Source organism: Carassius carassius, chromosome 4, assembly GCF_963082965.1.
Source record: "Carassius carassius chromosome 4, fCarCar2.1, whole genome shotgun sequence".
Lineage (NCBI taxonomy): Eukaryota > Metazoa > Chordata > Actinopteri > Cypriniformes > Cyprinidae > Carassius > Carassius carassius.
This window is the reverse complement of record NC_081758.1, coordinates 8,752,013-8,772,097: the sequence shown is the minus strand read 5'-3', so window position 1 is coordinate 8,772,097 and position 20,085 is coordinate 8,752,013. Positions and strand designations below refer to the sequence as shown.

Below are 20,085 nucleotides of genomic sequence, written 5' to 3'. Positions count from 1 at the left end.
AGCTGTTTACAGCATTAACGACAGACATGCTGTGGGAGGTTAACCCCTCCAATGACAGCCTAACCATGGGTAGAACCCCATCGTACATGATACCCTTAAGCCTTGTGCTAATTGTGCTGGCTTACGCCATCACCATGCCAGCTGACCTGCTACAAATACACCTGGCCTAGTCTCTGGATAGCACCATCCTACTGCACGTCAATCCCAAACACAGGGAAGTGGATGTGCTCCTGAACCAACCCATCAGCGAGCCAAGCCAAGTCTACTCTAAAGATATTGTCAATGTCAGGTTGGGGAAAAGCAACACCCACACCAAGACACACATTCCAGATGTGGTGGCCTACCACGACAGCGACACACAGCTGTACCTGGCCCCAAACGTGCACATGTGTACTTTGACTAAAGACATTCATTATCTCTGCCTTAGCAAACCTTTCCTAAGAGACAATGCTAAAGGAATCTGCGGGTTGCAACCCCTGGTCAGCGACACACGCTGCCCTGCCGAAGCCAAGCCTCATACACAAGTCACAGAAACGCAAGCAGAGATTGTAGGTGACAGATGGCTCGTCAACACTCCTGTGCGTACAGCTACACTGACCTACGACCAGCATGACACCGCCACCCGTGTCAACCTGCTTGACCAGAGTATGTGGATTCATGTACCAAAAGGTGCCACCCGACACATTGGTGCCACATTGACATTGCTCCCGTCGACACAGCCCTCCAAGCACTGTCTCGACAGCCCGTTCTGAACCCATCAACTGCGGTCCGAGCCTGGACTGCTGCCGACATTGCACTGTGCATCTCCACTGTCATCAGTCACACCCTGACCCTTGGCGTGACCTTCATCCTATACAGGAGACTCAATGAGATGCGAACCTTTACAGCCAAACTCACAATAGCCGTGGCTGGAGGTCTCCGATAGATTCGCCGGAAAAGGGGTGCCAAGTCAAAGACCACACCGAACCTCATCAAGCTGAATCCACAGCTCCAGGAACCACCTGCCATCATGATCCACCTGCTACACGACCATCATGATTCACCTGTCATCCATAATGATGAATGCCTTCCGATTATGTCCACACAGGGACTTCATCCGACGGAAAGGGGGAATGTAACACTAATGAGCGGATGGTATTTCAGCCATCTGTTCCATATTAATGAATCCTGACTCAAAGAGTCATCATGCCAAAGTATGGCATCTTTATAATCGTAAAAATCCAACTGTGTCGAATCTCGACGATAAATTACAAAAAGATCTTTCAGAAATACAATCTTTCTTAAGAAAAATTTTCAATTCTGTCAGCTACAACTCATGCGAGGGGGTGGTTCCCCAGAGCCAAAGGAACGTTTTTCCCGCTTCAGATCGTGGACGTTCATTGGTTGTTCACGCAAACAGAGGCGTGAACCAGTCAAGCCATAAGAACTGACCCAGGAAGTTCCTCCCTCCTCTTGTCTTCTGTTTGTTCTTCTTGCTCTTCTTCGCGCTCTTGGTCCGCTCTTCTATTGCCGTTGATCTCAGCATGGCGGCTGAGAGAACAGCTGTTCTCATGGCTCTTTTGGGAGCTTTCATCTCCGTTGTTTTCATTTCTCTTACTTACTAAGTTCCTCTCTACACGAGGAAGACGAATTCTGGAATCATTACGTTTGTTGGACCTTTCAAATATCGCACGATTCCGCAGCAGCCCCGGAAGACACGAAAGAACACGCCTAGCTACAAAGGACCACGCTCACACGCACGTTGGTCTGGCGAGTCATAAAGAGACCACATGCAAGTATATTTCTCTATGGAGATTTAAATGCTGCTTAAAGTTTGTCTATTACCTTTTCAAGCTGATTTGATTCATTGCTGTCTTTCAAGGGTTACTGTCTGTGAGTTTGCATAACTGAGCATAATTCTGTGACCGCGCCTATTCTCTCACCTCTTTCTCTCATCCTCTCTCACTCATTCTCCCTCTCTCTGTCCCTCATTTGGATTCCGTTATGTCTTGTACTAAGTTACTGTCTGTATTGTCGTACGCGTATTTACTCTGTGTGATTTGTAGTTTAATGTATTATTAGTTTAATTATTAAAAAACAATATATATTCATGATTGCCTCTGTCTGAAACGCTTACATCACGAGTCAATGAAATGTCTGATCTTTAGCTACAAGCTCTTTACTTTTTAGTAACCGAAATTTCATAATGGAAGGATAATGTTATCATGGCCAGAGAATATTTTTCCTTGAATTATAAGAAGTGATAACTTTATTGAAAGTTGATAAGTTAATCTTACGGCCGTTTGCTGGACAAACCACTGTTTGATCTGTGATAATTTACAGTAAGAGATATCACTATAATTGATATGAAGAATGGAATATTAACATATTAATGAGTAAATAACAGTGCCCTGTAATGAGTTATTGATATATACAATTGACCTATTTTTCATCTTCAATAATTTTAATGTAACTGTCATATGAGATATATATATTAATCATATTCCTGATTAATTATTAAAATTCCCTATATATCATTTGAGTTAATTATAATGTACAACCCAGTGCGGCTACATATTATTTGGTGGAGGAACGCGCGCATTTCAAACTTCGTTTTGTGAGCAATCCAGTTCAATCTGTGTATATGGTTATTAATAATTTCTGCAGGCGCGCTATGAAATTATGTACTTGTGAAATAAGTTGCAAGACGCGAACTCACTCCTAATTGACTGAGGCTAAAAGCTGATAAGTCAGCACGTTAGGTATTTATAGAAATGTAACAGTATAGTCACTGTTATTTTAATGAAATAAACTGCAGTATAATGTTAAAAAGTCTCCTGTTAAGAAAGACCAAGATCTCTCTGCAGTGAGAACATTTTAATATTAATAATTAAAAGATGAAGAAATCTCTTTTATTAGTTGCATTATGTAAATCTGAACATGAGCGATGTTCCTCTGATTCAGTTAAAAAGGCTTTGCTTATTAAATATCGTTATTGAATTCGTGGTGGACCACAGTGATATTCAAAAATAAACGATAAAAACTCCTGGTCTAAAATTAGCTTATCTACCCGATTGTAAACCTAAAACATTTAAATCATAAGTGCTATTTTGATAAATGTTTATGGGAGTCAACAGATGGAAAATTCCTGTTGTTAACAGTTGTGTGTTTGGCAGTGAAGGGATCCTGCCTCACGATCTTTTAATAGCACCGCAAAGGTCATAAAACCTTTGTCTGTTTGTTAGTTGTGATTTTGATGCAGAAAATCAGCCTGACAAACGATCAGATTCTAAGTCATATTTAAATTGGCTGTAATTCCGCTTACTAAAATTACTCATTTGTTTAGAAGTTCAAAATTACGCCCTGCCTTCTGATATCAGCCTGCATGAGTGCAATTACGCCATCTCGTGGCCGTTTCAGATAATGCGCTCACTGCTAAATCCCTATTCCCTTGTGATTTATTGAATTAGATGTCTAAATTCTCAATAATTATTTGCATTTACAGCTTTGCTCGTGCGAATATTATTTCAGGTTAGACAATTTTTTCCCCCTTCCTTTGACTGTTTACATTTACTTTGAGTTTGTCAAAGTCAAAGTCACCTTTATTTATATAGCGCTTTAAACAAAATACATTGCGTCAAAGCAACTGAACAACATTCATTAGGAAAACAGTGTCAATAATGAAAAAATGATAGTTAAAGGCAGTTCATCATTGAATTCAGTTATGTCATCTCTGTTCAATTAAATAGTGTCTGTGCATTTATTTGCAATCAAGTCAACGATATCGTTTGGTTCAAACATGATTTGAATTAAAATGTGATTGTTTAATAGTGGAAATCTAGATGTTTCAGGTCAACCACTGATTGACCCACTTAGAAGGAAGTCTCCTGTTAAATCGACTCACAGCTCTCAGCTCTCTTTTCAATTCTGTTTTGAATTGCATATTTCCACTTTTACCCCTTTTTGATTAACTTCATAATTATTAATGATACCTTACTTTTATCATTGGTTATTAGAGGATATTATTCTAATTTTTCTTTAGATTTTTCTTACATGCTTATTTTAAATGTAAATTTAAACCAGTTTTGAATTTTTAATTTGAATTAAGTTTTCTGCTCACCAGGTTAAGCACAGAGAGGGAGTACGCGCCCTTGTGGTGAAAACCAGCTACTTCTTCTCCCGTGATTCATTTCTGTCTTTTGTTATTTTGATTTTTATTCTTTTTATTCTCTCTTTTGGCTTAGGTTATTTTGATATTTACCATCATTATCATAATTGTTGTTGTTGTTGTTGTTTTATCATTATCAGGTAAAGCTGTTACCTCTCATTTCTACATATATATTTACTCATTTGATGTTAAACAAACCAAACCTTAATTAACTTTAAGTTTCCTTTGTTCATCCTTTGTGTATTTGATTGTAGAACTCCCTTGGTGATTGGACAGTCATCTCAGGCCTCCAGTGAGCAAGGGAGCCGACCAGCGTTACCGACACTGGCTGTGAGTGAAACTCGGTTCCTCTTATCTCTGTCCGTTGCGGCACGCAGTGGAGACATCAGCAATTTGGCACTCCAACGGTAGTCAATCAGTCCAGCCGACACACACAACGCAATCTCTGGGACCAGTACCTAATCCGAGGCCGAAAACGGGGGCCACTCTCTTTTAAGAGAGGGTTCTAGGGAACAGCCCAATTTTGCAGTGCTGTCTGGCGGTTGACATCTTGATGTTGCCAGGTTTTGTTAAAAGTCACAAACTGTTTGAGAGGGTGCAAGGCCAGAGTAACGGAGGGCCGGGGACACTGCGGTTGAGTGTTTGGGGAGCGCCGGAGAGGTTGACCAAGCCAAGGGTTTCCACCTGAATGGCTTCAATTCACCCAGGTGAACCAAAATGTGATAAAACCCATCCACTTATAAGCCACAGAATATAAGATATTCCCCCAGATATATTTTAAGTGTTTGACCAATTGCTTCTTCAAGCCACACCATCTTTCTAGGTTTCCTACTCAGATAGCCCACTCACCTGTTGGCCCTATCTTAAAACCTAGCAGTAGGCTTAGGCCTCCTTATTCTGACTAACACATCGTGTTACTATTGTTTTTATCTCATTTCAAGTGTTGTGTTCACTTTGATCTTTTTCTATACTCTGTTCTGTTGTGATTTGTTTCTTTCATTTCACATAGAGACAGGAACCTGTGAGAGCCACCAAAGAAGCTAAATAGTAGAGCGACAACCAGCAGCCGGTGTCATCACGCGACCCGCTAGGCTACTGCCTGTCAAATCTCCATTTCAGGTCCTTCGTTGACCCAAGTTAATTGGCTACTGAACTGTCTGACTGTTTGCATCAGTTAGCCCCAAAATTCTCTTAAACGGCACAGCCCGTATGAATATAGCTCGCTAACCTTAAACCGAACTGGCATTGGTCTTTTTGTGTGTGTGCTGTTCTTCTCTCGCCGACAGCGAGTCAGGATGTTCCAGTCATCCAGTCCAGCAGTCCACGGGGGCCTTCCTCGACATGGTCGAAAGCAGTGACGACCCCCTCCTGCCCAAGGACGCCAGTAACCTGCAGCACCCAGAGCAACTAGACACCGAGCTAGATGAACTTATGGCACACGATCCAACCCAAAGCGACTACTACAAAGAACTCGCCAGGATCCTCAGAAGCCTAGTTCACATTCTTGTCGCCCAGGCACGGCTCAGCGAACGGAGCAACATCGACCTTGAACAGCAAGCAGCAATGCTTAAACTTCAAGCGGAGGAGGCCTGGACGGACCAGGCCCGAACCCAGAGTCGCTTTGATCAGCTCCTCCTCGAGATCCAAAACTAGCGCGAGAAAGAGGACGACACAAATCCAGAGCTACAGAAAGAAGTAGAAAGACTTCACAATGCCCTGCAAGATCTTCGCCTCTACACGGATCAAAGAGAACAGCTGGAGAGAGAGAGGCCAGAAAAGAACTCAACAAAAAACTCCAGCAAGGTGACACTCTCCTAAAAAGAGCAGAGACTGAACTGAAAGGAAGAGACTTGAAAACCCACAGACTTGCTATAGTCAGCTACGAAAAGCCTACTTCAACGAACCAGGTATGGAACAGGATGTCGACTTAAAAACTCTGTTCCTCCGAAACCTACATGCCAGTAGGAGTTTTCATCTCAGAGTCCCAGCGTGTCCGCGTAACATGACTACACAAGAGTTACGGAACTTAGCCCACAAAGCTTGCACCAAGCAAAAGACTATTTCTAAAAAGACTGTGAAAAACCCCACAATCTCTGTCTCTGAGCACTGCTTGGAGTTAACCCTAGAGGGCGCCCCACAACACCACAGTCACAGACCTTTTTACAGAGAGTCAATACCGTTCCAAGCCAGCAGAGGGCAACACAATCGTGGTGGTGCTCGTCCAAAGCACCAGAACGAGCGCTCTGAAAGATTCTGGGACCGGCGACCCAAAAAGAGCCGATCCCCACCGTCCAGGACACAAAGCCCTGACAGCCAGCAGTGGAACCACTCTCGACATGACACTGGTAAGCTCAATCCTGAGCCCACATCAGAAAAACACAGGGCAGCCACGTCTGAGACAGCAGAGATCCTGAGGGTGCTGAAAGAGCTTCTTTACATGAAAACTCGCAAGGAAGACACGGAAGATGAACCAGACATCTTATGTCTAAGCATAAGAACTGAAACCAACACCCTGTCTAACTGCCATCTGTATGAGCCAAGCACCCAGAACACTGCTTATCATCCACAGACCACAGAGCTAACTGTCACATCACAAGGTGACAGCATCACCCAAGCTCCACAGCTGACAGCTGCACACCCTGAACGTGACAGCACAGGTCCTCACACCAGGTACCAAAAACACAAGGTACCAGAAAATGCTGTTTTGTCTACCTGCCTTCGCAGCGTGCTACACAAGACCGGTCCTAACCACCCGTCGATCGTCACATCTGCCCTGATGCCAACATTCCTGGGCAGCCTTGTCGAAAAGGGGGTGGGCCGAAAAGGAGTGAGCATGGAAGACCTGATCGCCACAGGATCAAACCTTACGGTGATCTCATCTCACCTTTTCAAAAGACTCCAATTTGAAGCTAAGAACCTTTACTGAACTTCAAACAGCTAAAAGACTTTGCTCAAGTGCGAGCACCTTTTTCCCTCCAGCAACACATGTTGTCAGAGCCAGACTGTCAGGTCACAGAGGTCACGGGAACTCCCACAGAGCCAGACTGCCAGGTCACAGAGGTCACGGGAACCCCAGCAGCCAGCTATGGGTACACAGCCCCGACGGCAGACCAAGGCTCAAGTTCAATCCTCTGCACCTTAGTCCACCTAACGAACAGGGTACGGTGGTACCAGCTTACACCAAAGGGGTCGCTGTTCGGCTGCAATGTGGTCAAACCTTAAACCACACGCTGGGTTTCTTCCAATCCTCACCTGAATGTGTGGAACTCGGACTCACACTTGAAGCCACACCCCTCACTGAAGTGTCATCTTGTATAGTCTACATCGTGTGCAACAACTGCACGGCAACTGACATCAACATTCCCAAGGCCTACCGGCTGGGATGGCTAGTGAGCCATGACTTTAATGACTTTGAACTTGTACTACCTGTCATTGGGCCCATTCCACCTGCACTGATACCCGAAGGGAGTACAAACAACACATTGTTCACTGCACCCTTCAAATTCGTCACCATCAAATCTGTCATGTCGGTGAGCAAAGACCAGGTGTGCAGAATGGATCTGACAGATGACCAAGACTTCGCAGTATACACAGTCTCCCACCAGAACGTCAGTGAGACTGATGAAGCTGCTACACCTCTCAATACCACCCTGATGCTCCTCCCACTTCTGTCAAACAGGACAAAATTCCCATCGCCTCACACGAACCAGTGCAGGAGATTATCGAATCTATGCTGGAGAAAGGTGTCATCCATCCACGCAACAGCACCTACTCAGCCCTCATCTGGCCCGCCCTCAAAACTAACTGCGAGGGGCGACCCACCATTGACTACAGGAAACTGAATCAACAGGTGCCGCTGTCACGGTGGCACAAGACCCAGCTGGAACAAGAAATGCCCTGAATCAGAGGAGCCACAATCCTCCCTACACTTGATGTGGCCTCTGGATTCTGGACCCTTCCGGTGCACCCGGAAAACCAACACAAGCTGGCATTCACATTTGGCAACCGACAGTTCACCTTCAACAGGTGTCCGTTCGACTATGCCGACTCACCAGCTGAATTCAACATCTGTTTGAACAAAACCTGTACAGAATGTAATTATGCTAGACTCAGTTTCGTGTGCCATCTTCCGTGCTGTAAACAGAATGGTTTCAAAACTGCAAACAACAAGCCAGTCAAACACCAACACCTGTTCCAGCAATGTGATAACTTCACAAAAACACACAATGTGACTGTGTACTGGAGAAAGGTAAAAGGAAACTCGAAGCTACCAGGTCTAGACAAGGACTTAAAAGATCAAACACATCATAAGATTACACACAGCATAAGAACTTTACTAGCTAAACTGCCTACCTCAGAAACGCTTACGCTGGCTCCGTTGTCTACAAAGAGCAACATAGCGGACATACAGGCTTCTGAAACCTCCATAATGACTTTGCTTCACCACCTCTCAGACCCCTCCATCCACCCTGGCAACCAGTCTACAGTCACTGACAACCAACGCCCCAGACCACTGCATGATAAAAGGACATTGTGGGTTGTGCACCTTCTGACAACACAATGCCAGGGCTTGTAATGCCATGGAGCAAAAGGGGGAAAATGCCAATATATTTTCATGACGCATCATGTGCTGCACCACGCAGCACCAAAGCCACTGACAAGACACTGAAGCAAGCGTCATGCCAGCAGCAAGATGTGGCAAAACATGGGCCAGGGCGAGCTAAACCCAGTCGCCACCTACGAAGCAAAGAGACTGCCCTGTCCAACCAAAGACAGCCCTCGCTTGTTTCTTCCTCCCCTTTTTCTCTCTCTCTCCCTGTTATCTGTACCAGGATGCTGCTGTGGTTTGCCATGCTGTGCTATCAGCCAAAGAGAGGACAGCTGCTACAGAGAGAACTACTGAGACTTCTGATCACCGACGACAGAGCATACTACCCCAGCACCGTAACCCAATACAGCTGGACAGGTGTCCGATGGAGAGAGGACTCCCTCACTCACACTGAGGCTGATGTCAAACACATTTTCAGCCAACATGAGAAAGTGACTGTTACACAAATGGAGTTAGGTGGACACCACCACCACTCCAAACAGTTCCCGGGAGCTTTGCTCAGAGCCGCTGCTGCCGCCAGAACGTTTAACATGGGTATGTCCAGTGTCAATGCAGCGAACCAGACCGTAAACTCCACGAAACCGCTGTTTACTGTCTTCCAGAATGACTTTGCCCAGTAAAACCCCACCATACATGATACCCTTAAGCCTTGTGCTAACTTTGCTGGCTTACGCCATCACCACGCCAGCTGACCTGCTACAAATACACCTGGCCAACTCTCTGGAGAGCGCCATCCTACTGCACGTCAATCCCAAACAGAGAGAAGTGAATGTGCTCCTGAACCAACCCATCAGCGAGTCAGGCCAACACCCACACCAAGACACACATTCCAGATGTGGTGGCCTACCACGACAGCGACACACAGCTGTACCTGGCCCCAAACCTGCACATGTGTACTTTGACCAAAGACATTCATTATCTCTGCCTTAGCAAACCCTTCCTCAGACACAACGCTGAAGGAATCTGCGGGTTGCAACCCCTGGTCAGCAACACACGCTGCCCTGCCGAAGCCAAGCCTCGTACACAAGTCACAGAAAAACGCAAGCAGAGATTGTGGGTGACAGATGGCTCGTCAACACTCCTGTGCGCACAGCTACACTGACCTACGACCAGCATGACACTGCTACCTGTGTCAACTTGCTTGACCAGAGCATGTGGATTCAAGTACCGAAAGGTGCCACCCAACACATTGACATTACTCCCGTCGACACAGCCCTCCAAGCACTGTCTCGACAGCCCATTCTGAACCCGTCATCTGCAGTCCGAGCCTGGACTGCTGCTGACACTGCACGGTGCACCTCCACTGTCATCGGTCACACCCTGACCCTTGGCGTGACCTTCATCCTATACAGGAGACTCAACGAGATGCAAACCTCTACAGCCAAACTCACGACAATCGTAGGTGGAGGTCTCCGATGGAATCCCCGGAAAGGGGTTGCCACGTCAAAGACACCACCGAACCTCATCAAGCTGAATCCTCAGCTCCAGGAACCACCTGCCATCATGATCCACCTGCTACGCGACCATCATGATTCACCTGTCATCTGCCTATCGTGATGATTGCCGTCCGATGATGTCCACACAGGGACTTCATCCGACGGAAAGGGGGGATGTAATGGATATGCAGTTCATCGATTCATTGGTTCTGAACTAATGAATCACGGTTCGTTGAATCTAAAACAATGCAAACCCAAAGCTTATATATTTTGAATTCAGGCATATAAACCCAACTCTCTCTAAACTAAATGCCTGGCGCCAGCCTGGCTGGGTTTAAATTATTTACGACACTCTGGATGAGAAATTCCACAGTCACGTGAGCAGCCTCAAAGGAGAAACGGAACACCCACATTCCTAAACACACACACAAACTTTTCTTTACGCTCTTTATGTAAGTCCTTAATAAGATGTTTTTTTTTGATAGGTTCCTGTTAGGCGAGGATTATAAATTGCAAATTGTAAATTGGAAATGTTTCTCCTAATTTTAATGTTCTCAAATATAATCATTAGTTGTAACCCTATCCCCTGACCAGGTCGTAAAACTTTATGACCTAACTGACAGAACAGCACAGCCAGATCATTGGTACCTTTTCTCAATGTATTCTAAACTGGTACCTTTTCTCAATGTATTCTAAATGTATTGAGTATTGCTTTTTGTGCAGTCGATATTTCCCCATATAAATTGAAGTATCTGCAGTTTTATCGTGTGTTAATCAAACTTTAAATGTGTGTAATTCTGCATATGAATGTAACGTCGTGTTTCTAACAGTTATATATGTCATTTATGGTATCTTTATAATCGTAAGAATCTGACTGTGTCGAATCTCGATGACAAATTACAAAAAGATGCATCGTTTCAGAAATAGAATCTTTCGTATGAAAAATGTTCAATTCTGTCAGCTATAACTCACGTGAGGGGGTGGTTCCCCAGAGACAAAGGAACGTTTTTCCTGCTTCAGATCGCGGACGTTCATTGGTTGTTCACGCAAACAGAGGCGTGAACCAGTCAAGCCATAAGAACTGACCCAGGAAGTTCCTCCCTCTTCTTGTCTTCTGTTTGTTCTTCTTGCTCTTCTTCACGCTCTTGGTCCGCTCTTCTATCGCCGTTGATCTCAGCACGGCGGCTGAGAGAACAGCAGTTCTCATGGCTCCTTCGGGAGCTTTCATCTCCGTTGTTTTAATTTCTTTTACTTACTAAGTTCCTCTCTACACGAGGAAGACGAATTCTGGAATCATTACGTTTGTTGGACCTTTCAAATATCGCGCGATTCCACAGCAGCCCCGGAAGACACGAAAGAACACGCCTAGCTACAAAGGACCACGCTCACACGCACGCTGGTCTGGCGAGTCATAAAGAGACCACATGCAAGTATTTTTCTCTATGGAGATTTAAATGCTGCTTAAAGTTTGTCTATTACCTTTTCAAGGTGATTTGATTCATTGCTGTCTTTCAAGGGTTACTGTCTGTGAGTTTGCATAACTTAGCGTAATTCTGTGACCGCGCCTATTCTCTCACCTCTCTCTCTCATTCTCTCTCTCTATCTCCCTCATTTGGATTCCGTTATGTCTTGTACAAAGTTACTGTCTGTATTGTCATACGCGTATTTACTCTGTGTGATTTGTAGTTTGATGTATTATTAGTTTGATTATTAAAAACTAATATATATTCATGATTGCCTCTGTCTGAAACGCTCACATCACGAGTCAATGAAATGTCTGATCTTTAGCTACAAGCTCTTTACGTTTTAGTAACCGAAATTTCATAATGATAGGATAATGTTTTCATGGCCAGAGAATATTTTTCCTTGAATTCTAAGAAGTGATAGCTTTATTGAACGTTGATAAGTTAATCTTACGGCCGTTTGCTGGACAAACCACTGTTTGATTTGCGGTAATTTACAGTTAGAGATATCACTATAATTGATATGAAGAATGGAATATTGACATATTAATGAGTAAATTACAGTGCCCTGTAATGAGTTATTAATATATACAATTGACCTATTTTTCATCTTCAATAATTTTAATGTAACTGTCATATGAGATATATATATATTAATCATATTCCTGATTAATTATTAAAATTCCCTATATATCATTTGAGTTAATTATAATGTACAACCGAGTGCGGCTACACAGTGAATCAGAACTTGCTGCATCCATAATGATGGTCAGATAGTTCTGTTACGTGAAAGATAAGCGGATGCAAGTTGCAAGTAAAATACCTCTTTATTGAGAGACCAGCAAGGTCTTCCTGTTGCAGACAGCAGGAAAGAGGTGACACAGGGACTTCGATTGGCAATCCAGATGAGATGAGTGACTACAGTGTGAAGGATTCCCCGGAGTAGTGAGTGATGAGGGAGGTGTAGAATACACAATGAGACTGGAACAGGGGAATCCCCTTCGATCCTTTTGCCTGTTTAACAAGTCAAGTCAAGTCACCTTTATTTATATAGGGCTTTAAACAAAATACATTGCGTCAAAGCAACTAAACAACATTCATTAGCAAAACAGTGTGTCAATAATGCAAACAGGGACAAGGGGTCATTTTTCTGATTCATTACGGGAAAACCGAGTCTCATATAATATGCAGTGGAAGACTGTGACATAAAAACATATTTGTGAATGTGTTTTTTACTAGCAAATCTAATTTTTATATATTTGTGAATTTAATTATTTTCTGTTAAACTCCTAACATATATTTGTGGATCTCATTCTATTCATTTGTGGATACAATTTTTTTTTGTGAATAACTTTACATTTATTTGTGGATCATAATCTATTTATTTGGAACATTGCTACAATCCCACCCCCATAATCAACTGTATTAAATTTTTGTTGTTATAGTGACCGAGTTAACATTATTTTATGCATAAATCATTCTGACCAACTTCATTTATGAAAATATTGCAACACATAAAGAAACACAGTTACCGATACAGATTGCTTTAACTTGTAATATGACCTCAACTAATATCAGCACACTTTTCAAATTATGTAAAATGAAAAAATACCATTTTGGTGTGGACAACACAGGATGTGATTTACCTAGCAATATCAGTGGCCTAGCGTTGCTCCTTCGCAATCTTCCTCCACCAAAATCTGTGCCAAACGTTTGACAAGCACAGCAGAGTGGCGGGTATTCATCACTGCTGTAGAGTTGAAATTGTCACAGCGTTTCTTCAGATTTTTACACTCACTTTTAACTCCATTGATTGAGCAACTTTACTCCCCAAGATGTTGAAAATACTCTATCTGGGTTAAAATAACTGTACTCTGAAAAATTAACACCCCATTATTTACTGTATTTACACTGCAATAAATATCGGCCTATCTGTTTCCACTAAAAATAGCTAAAAGTTCATCAGCAAAGCAGCATACATTTAATTTGATTTTAATTGTTTAAAACAATTGAAATATTATCTGGCTAGTGTAAAAGAATGAGATAAAATATATTCTATAATATAGTTACATATATTTATTATAAAACATAACAAGGATACTGGATAATTTTCAGCAATAAAATTTAATGTGTATGCGACAAATGGAATTATAGTCCCCATCTCATATTCCCTTAATGGTTCGGTGTTAAACATGAGTAGTACTATCATATCCTTAGTCTCCAATCTTGATGATTTATGACCCTGATTTATGGCCTGATTTATGTACGTACAGTCAGCGTTGACTGACAGGTAGTCAGATGTCAAAAGTGTACATGGTCAGTTTGGATTTATTTATGACTATATGACCTGTCTGTCACAGCGGTTGCCATGTCACTGGGTCCTGTCACCCTTGATTGACATGACAGAGGTGTGTGTAAATCAAAAGATCAAACAGATCTCAGATTTGACTTGTGTTGCATTTATTACTGGATATATGATGGTTGTATCTATAACCAGAGCTTGGGGGTTTCTGTGGAGTTTCTTCCTGACCTGTTACTCACTTCCTGTCAGGAGGTGTTTGGGTTCTTCCTGGAAAAAAAATGGCTGAGTAAAAGTGACTGTATTGACGCCTTGACAGGATCAATGTTTGTTTGATTAATACGGTATATGTTAATACCTAGACTGCTTCCGGTGCGCTGCTCAGCGGCTGCACTGCGTTTCAGTACTATGTTTCGGTTTGTTTGTTTGTTTGTCTAATGTCAAGTAAGTCCGGGTAGGGACTTGTAGGGGAAAGATGAAGGCTAAGAAAAATGTAATCTTGATTTGGATTTTTTGGATGATCGGTTGCTATGGACTATGTTTGACAATGCAATGTTCGACTGCACGTGAAACCCCAAACACATGCGGTGTCACGATGGGTGCACGCCTCTAGCCTGGGAAAACCCAGACTACTTCCGGCGAATTTCAATTCTCTCTACAGAATAGTATGGCAAAGAGGACTATCTAGCTCGTTTCTGTGCCGCCGAAATCGTGGCACCAATCAGAAATGTTGAGGCGGGGTTTACACGATGACGACAGCGCAGCGACGGCAAAGCAGATTTTGTACATTACAAAGATGGATGCTGCAGAGGAACATTCGTTCGAAACTGCTATCGCGTCTGTTTTAAGTGATTTAAACTTTAACTTTGCGTTAAAACCCGAGCAAAGAACAACACTTGAAGCCTTCATATCATATCTTCATATACGTCATCTCCTTCATCGCTCTGATTGGTTTTAGGTCTATCCAATTGCGCCCAGAGGCATTTGAACGAGGTCCATCGGTGACGCCCCTTTAGAAACGAGAAGTCTAATAGGCTTTGCCAGACCCTAACTCAGTTTCAACTGAAAAGGGTCTGGTTTTAACCAGGCTAGCACGCCTCTACACTCGGGAGATGTTGCTGGAGCTAAACTTTAAGACAACTGAAGAATCGATAACAGGCCAATATAAGGATCTGTTTGAAAATGTTCCACGTGAGCTGGTGAGAACAAAAAAAAAAAAGAGGAAGAAGAGGAGGAATTTGGAGCCGATTGCGAAGGAGATTTAAAAAACCACCGCTGCCGTCAATCGTCTTCAGTAATCTGCGTTCTCTGAATAACAAAATGGATAAGATCACACACAAGGTACTGTAACGAATTTCGTGAAGCATCTTTGCCTATGCTTTACGGAAAGCTGGTTGAAGTCTACAATGCCTGACTCACTTTTTGAAATTCCTGAATTCACACTAGTTCGAGCGGATAGAGATAAAATGTCAGGTAAAAATAAAGGGGGGGCATTTGTGTGTATATTAATGATAAATGGTGTCGATCCTTTTCAGTAAAACATAAAATATGTGACTCAAATGTGGAAATTCTCGGCATGACTTTAAGACCTTTTTATCTGCCTAGAGAATTTGGTTGTATTTTGCTGTTCGTGGTATATGTACCGCCTAACGGTAAACCATCTCAGGCAGCAAGCCTGATAGCGGACTATGTTCATGAACTACAACTCAGCTACTCCGACGCACCTGTGATCGTACTGGGCGATTTAAACCAGTGCAAATTGGAGACTTTGTTACCGGGATGTGAACAGTATGTAAAGACTCAAACAAGAAACAACAACATTCTTTATAAGTGCTTTGTAAATGTCAGGGATGCCTATGTGTCTAAATGTATGCCACCAATTTTAAATTCTGACCACAATGTTGTGCACATGATTCCCGTGTACAGGACTAAACTTAAAAAAAGTAAACCAGAAACGAAAATGATCAGAATATGGTCGAATGAAAGTGTCGAACAACTGAAAGCCTGTTTTGATTGGACAAACTGGGACATTTTTGATGAAGGCTCACTGGACGAAAGAACTACAGTGTTAAATGACTATATCAATTTCTGTGTGGAGCTGAACATACCCACTAAAGAGATTAAAGTTTATCCAAATAATAAACCATATGTGACTAAAGATATTAAAGAAATGATAAATGTGAGGAAAGTAGCTTTTAAGGATAAAGATATTAAGTTATTTAAACAAACGGAAAGAGAGTTAAAAATTAAACTAAAGGAAACAAAAGAAGCTCATAAGAAGTGTCTGGAAAAAGCCTTCAAAACTAATAATACTAAAAAGGTTTGGGACATTATGAAAACTATGTCTGGATTGTCATCCTCAAAAAAATCCATTGTAACTGATGACGAACTTAGTTTTGGGAATGAATTAAACACCTTCTTTACCCGGGTTGAACTAATAGGCAAACAAGACAAATTTAAAGAAACAACAGATATAGTTATAGCATCATCGGAGAGAATTGTCATTGAGGTTGAAGATGTTAGGAAAATGTTTCAATCTATCAATACAAAAAAGGCTGTGGGTCCTGATGGTTGTAGTGCAGGCCTTTTAAAAAATGTTGCTCATGAATTAGCACCTGTGTGGCAACCAATATTTCAATCTTCAGTTGACACACATGCTGTTCCTGTGATATGGAAGACCGCATACATAAAACCACTACCAAAAATATCATGTCCAAAAAAATGTAAAGACTATAGACCAATAGCTCTTACCTCTGTAATAGTAAAATGTCTAGAGAGACTGTTACTCCAGCATTTGGTTATGGTAGTTAAAGATAAATTAGATCCCTGGCAGTTCGCCTATAAGAAAGGCTATAGTACTGAAGATGCAGTTGCTTCTTTAGTGCACATTATCTCAAAACATTTAGACAAACCCAAAACAATTGTAAGAACATTGTTTTTGGATTTCTCTTCCGCCTTCAACACAATACAGATCGACAGACTGGTGTTAAAACTCACACAGCTGGGGGTAAATCCTTATCTGATTCTGTGGTATACATCATTTCTCACTGATAGAGTTCAGAGAGTCATGGTGAATAAAACCGTGTCGTCTGAAATCATTACAAATGTCAGAGTACCGCAAGGTTGCGTTAGTTCTGCCATACTTTTTACCTTATATACTGACGACTGTAGAACGGACATGTTTAATCAGTATACTCTGAAGTACTCTGATGACACCGTCTTAATATCTGTGTTGAATGACTCGGACAGTTCTGAGGTTCATCAACAAGGTGGAACCAAATTGATGTGGTGAGTGGTGTGAGAATAATGCTCTTATCATTAATACAAGTAAAACTGAGGAGATTGTATTCGGGTCTACGGCGGATATAACTCCTGTTTTTATAAATAACGAGAAAATCAGATTTGTTAAGACCTATAAATATTTGGGAGTAATTATAGATGACATGTTGTCCTGGAAAGATCACATTGATACTCTATGTAAAAAAACTAAGCATAGAATCCATTTTCTTCGCCGTCTTAGGTCATTTGGAGTAATAAGGCAGATTCTTTTGTTGTTCTATAGGTCTGTGATAATGAGCTTACTGCAATACTGCAACTCTATTTGGTATAAAAGTTTATCTGTTGCGCTAAAAAACAAGGTTTTTAATCAAATAAAAATCTGTTCAAAGATAGTAGGTCAGCCGCTTGAGAAGCTTTATGATTCATCCTATTATAAGAACATGCTTAGGCTGGCTAACAATATAGCCTCTAATCCTATGCATATACTGCATAAAGACTTTGAACTATTACCGTCACAACGGAGGTATAGAGTTCCCAAATTTAAGAAAGTGAAGCTGAAAAATTATTTTGTGCACCAGGCAATCCTAGCACTGAACAAAAACACCTAATCAGAGATCAAGAGTATTGGGACGGTGTTGCAGATGTATAAATGATGTATGAAATGTATAATTGTACTGCTGGAGTGAATGTCAATGTAGAATGTATGTTAAATGTTGTTGTAAACACAAATACTGTTATGCAAGAAAAATTTCAGACACAGTCTGACAATAAAGTATAAAGTAAAGTAAAGTAAAGTAGACACCTACAGGCCACATGCTCCCCGTCTACATCCACCTCTGAAAAGGAGGTTGTCTGGGCCTTTGGCTTTCATGTTTGTGTTTTAGGTCAACACCTTTGGTGGATTGGTTTCTAGACACCAGAGACCAAAGCTTCTCCCCCTGTCTGTTTTCCTCCTGTGATGTAGTCTGTGTCCAGTATAATTAGAGAGTGCATCACTTTCAGACAAATTTGATTGTTGAAGCTGATTCTGTCAGTCCACGTAGATAATGTTTTGATCGACAAGATGTTGCAGTAGCTCTGTCGACTGTTCTGTAAAACCCTTGTTCGCATATCTAGAATAGCCTGTGATAACTGCAGAGTTTATGAGGTCAGCCGCTCACAGGGGATGAAGACTAGCCATAGTCACGAGGAAGTAGTGGTGGATCTTCTGTACATTCAAACAAAAAAATAATACGTTTCAAATGTTGCTTGGTTGGTTGTTGAGATGGGGGTGTTGCACTCAAAAGTGGAGGATGGTGAAGGGGCCTAATTAGGGATGTGTTTTGACTGGCGAAGCCTAGCTTATGTCACCAAAGAGAATTCTGTCATTTTCACTGGAAGATATTTTAATTAAAGATTACGAGGTTTATTAGGATTTTTGTTAAGACACTGGCAATTTGTTTCAAGTAACGGTAATGTATTGTTGCTTGGGAAAACTTAATCCAACAGCCATTTATTAAACATAGAGCAAGGAACACATAGATGGGTGAGTAAACACCGAAAAAGAAACATTACAACATCATTGTTCAGGTTTGTTATACTGAATAAACTATTATCTGACCGATCATTCGGTTTTAAAATAAATTTAAATTGACTGAAACAGCTTGTTTATCATTGAAAAAATTGTGTTCAACATGGGTATGTCACATTGCTCAAAATATAGTCTCTTTTGCAGCATTCGTAAGGGTTGACCTCAGGAAGAGGTCACGATCAGACTCATCAGAGTCAAAGTTTGTTTCAAAGTCCTCCCGACGTTTATTTACCAACATGAGATAATTCTGGTCATGAAGCATTTTGTTCCAACAGGATGCTATGGATATGTAGTCTGGTGGCTTGCTCGCATGGTACCGCATACCAGGCGTTGTACCATCCCACTGGAAAATGTACCAGATGTTTTCATCCATATTAAAGTTTCTCCAAATTTGATTGTAGAAGTATGCCCAGTCTACGGCGGTCAAAAGCAGGTAGGTGCATTTTGATGTATATTCTTCGTAAGATTCCAAAACGTGGAGCTTCACAATCTGCAACTCTTTGTCAAACACAAATCTCCCCACACGATCATAAGACACGGTGAAATCTTGTTTCACAATATCTTCATCTTCACTGAGAATCTTTCTTATGCTCTTCCCTTGATTTTTCCTTGGTGCAAAAGTCAGCTCCTCTCTTATTTCAACATAACTTCTTGGCGGTGTTACACACATCATTCTTCTAGATGTTTCAGGACTGTTTGGAGCAGTGGCAGCCATTGTAACAGGAGCATACAGAAAGTCTTCTGTGGTTAACTATATGCCCCTAAACCTTTTTTAAATATCACACTTGGAATGTAGGTAGGAGCCCACAGGTGTGAAACAAACAAGGATGTGACACCTTCAGTAGGCATAAAACATTGGATGCTTTAGCACTTTCAGTGAGATTATTTTCTCTTGAACAACGTATGTTTTCCTTGCGAACAAAGCATTAAAATGATCTTGCTAGTAAATCTAAAGCACACTGTTGCAAGGTAGTTTTGTTTACACCTTAAGTTTGTGACAACCACTAATATAATTTAATAATGTACAAATCGGCCGAGATCTATTATTATTATTAATGTGTTAATTATATTTTAAAGAAGCAGTCTCGATTCCGAGTGTTACATGGATATTTCAAGAAAAAATATTTTTAAAGATCCTTGTGACGCATTCTATATTCACACACACATATTACCCAAAACTGTGTTAAATACTTAATTTAATCAAGCAAATTTAAAGAATACTGATGTATATAAACACAGTAAAGCAGAGAACACAAAGAGCTCGCCAACTTTACAGCAGTAC

The 20,085-nt window shown here is 41.7% G+C and overlaps 1 protein-coding gene across 1 annotated transcript in view; it reads left to right on the top strand.

The window, feature by feature from the left end:
* Window positions 1-378: 378 nt before the first annotated feature.
* LOC132134219 (uncharacterized) overlaps window positions 379-20,085 on the top strand; it is a 37,722-nt gene continuing 18,015 nt past the window's right edge. The window contains exons 1-2 of the mRNA XM_059547018.1: window positions 379-645; window positions 9,922-10,154. Of these exons, the coding sequence (XP_059403001.1) occupies window positions 387-645; window positions 9,922-10,154 (492 nt within the window). The 5' untranslated portion in view covers window positions 379-386. The remainder of the gene's footprint in view (window positions 646-9,921; window positions 10,155-20,085) is intronic.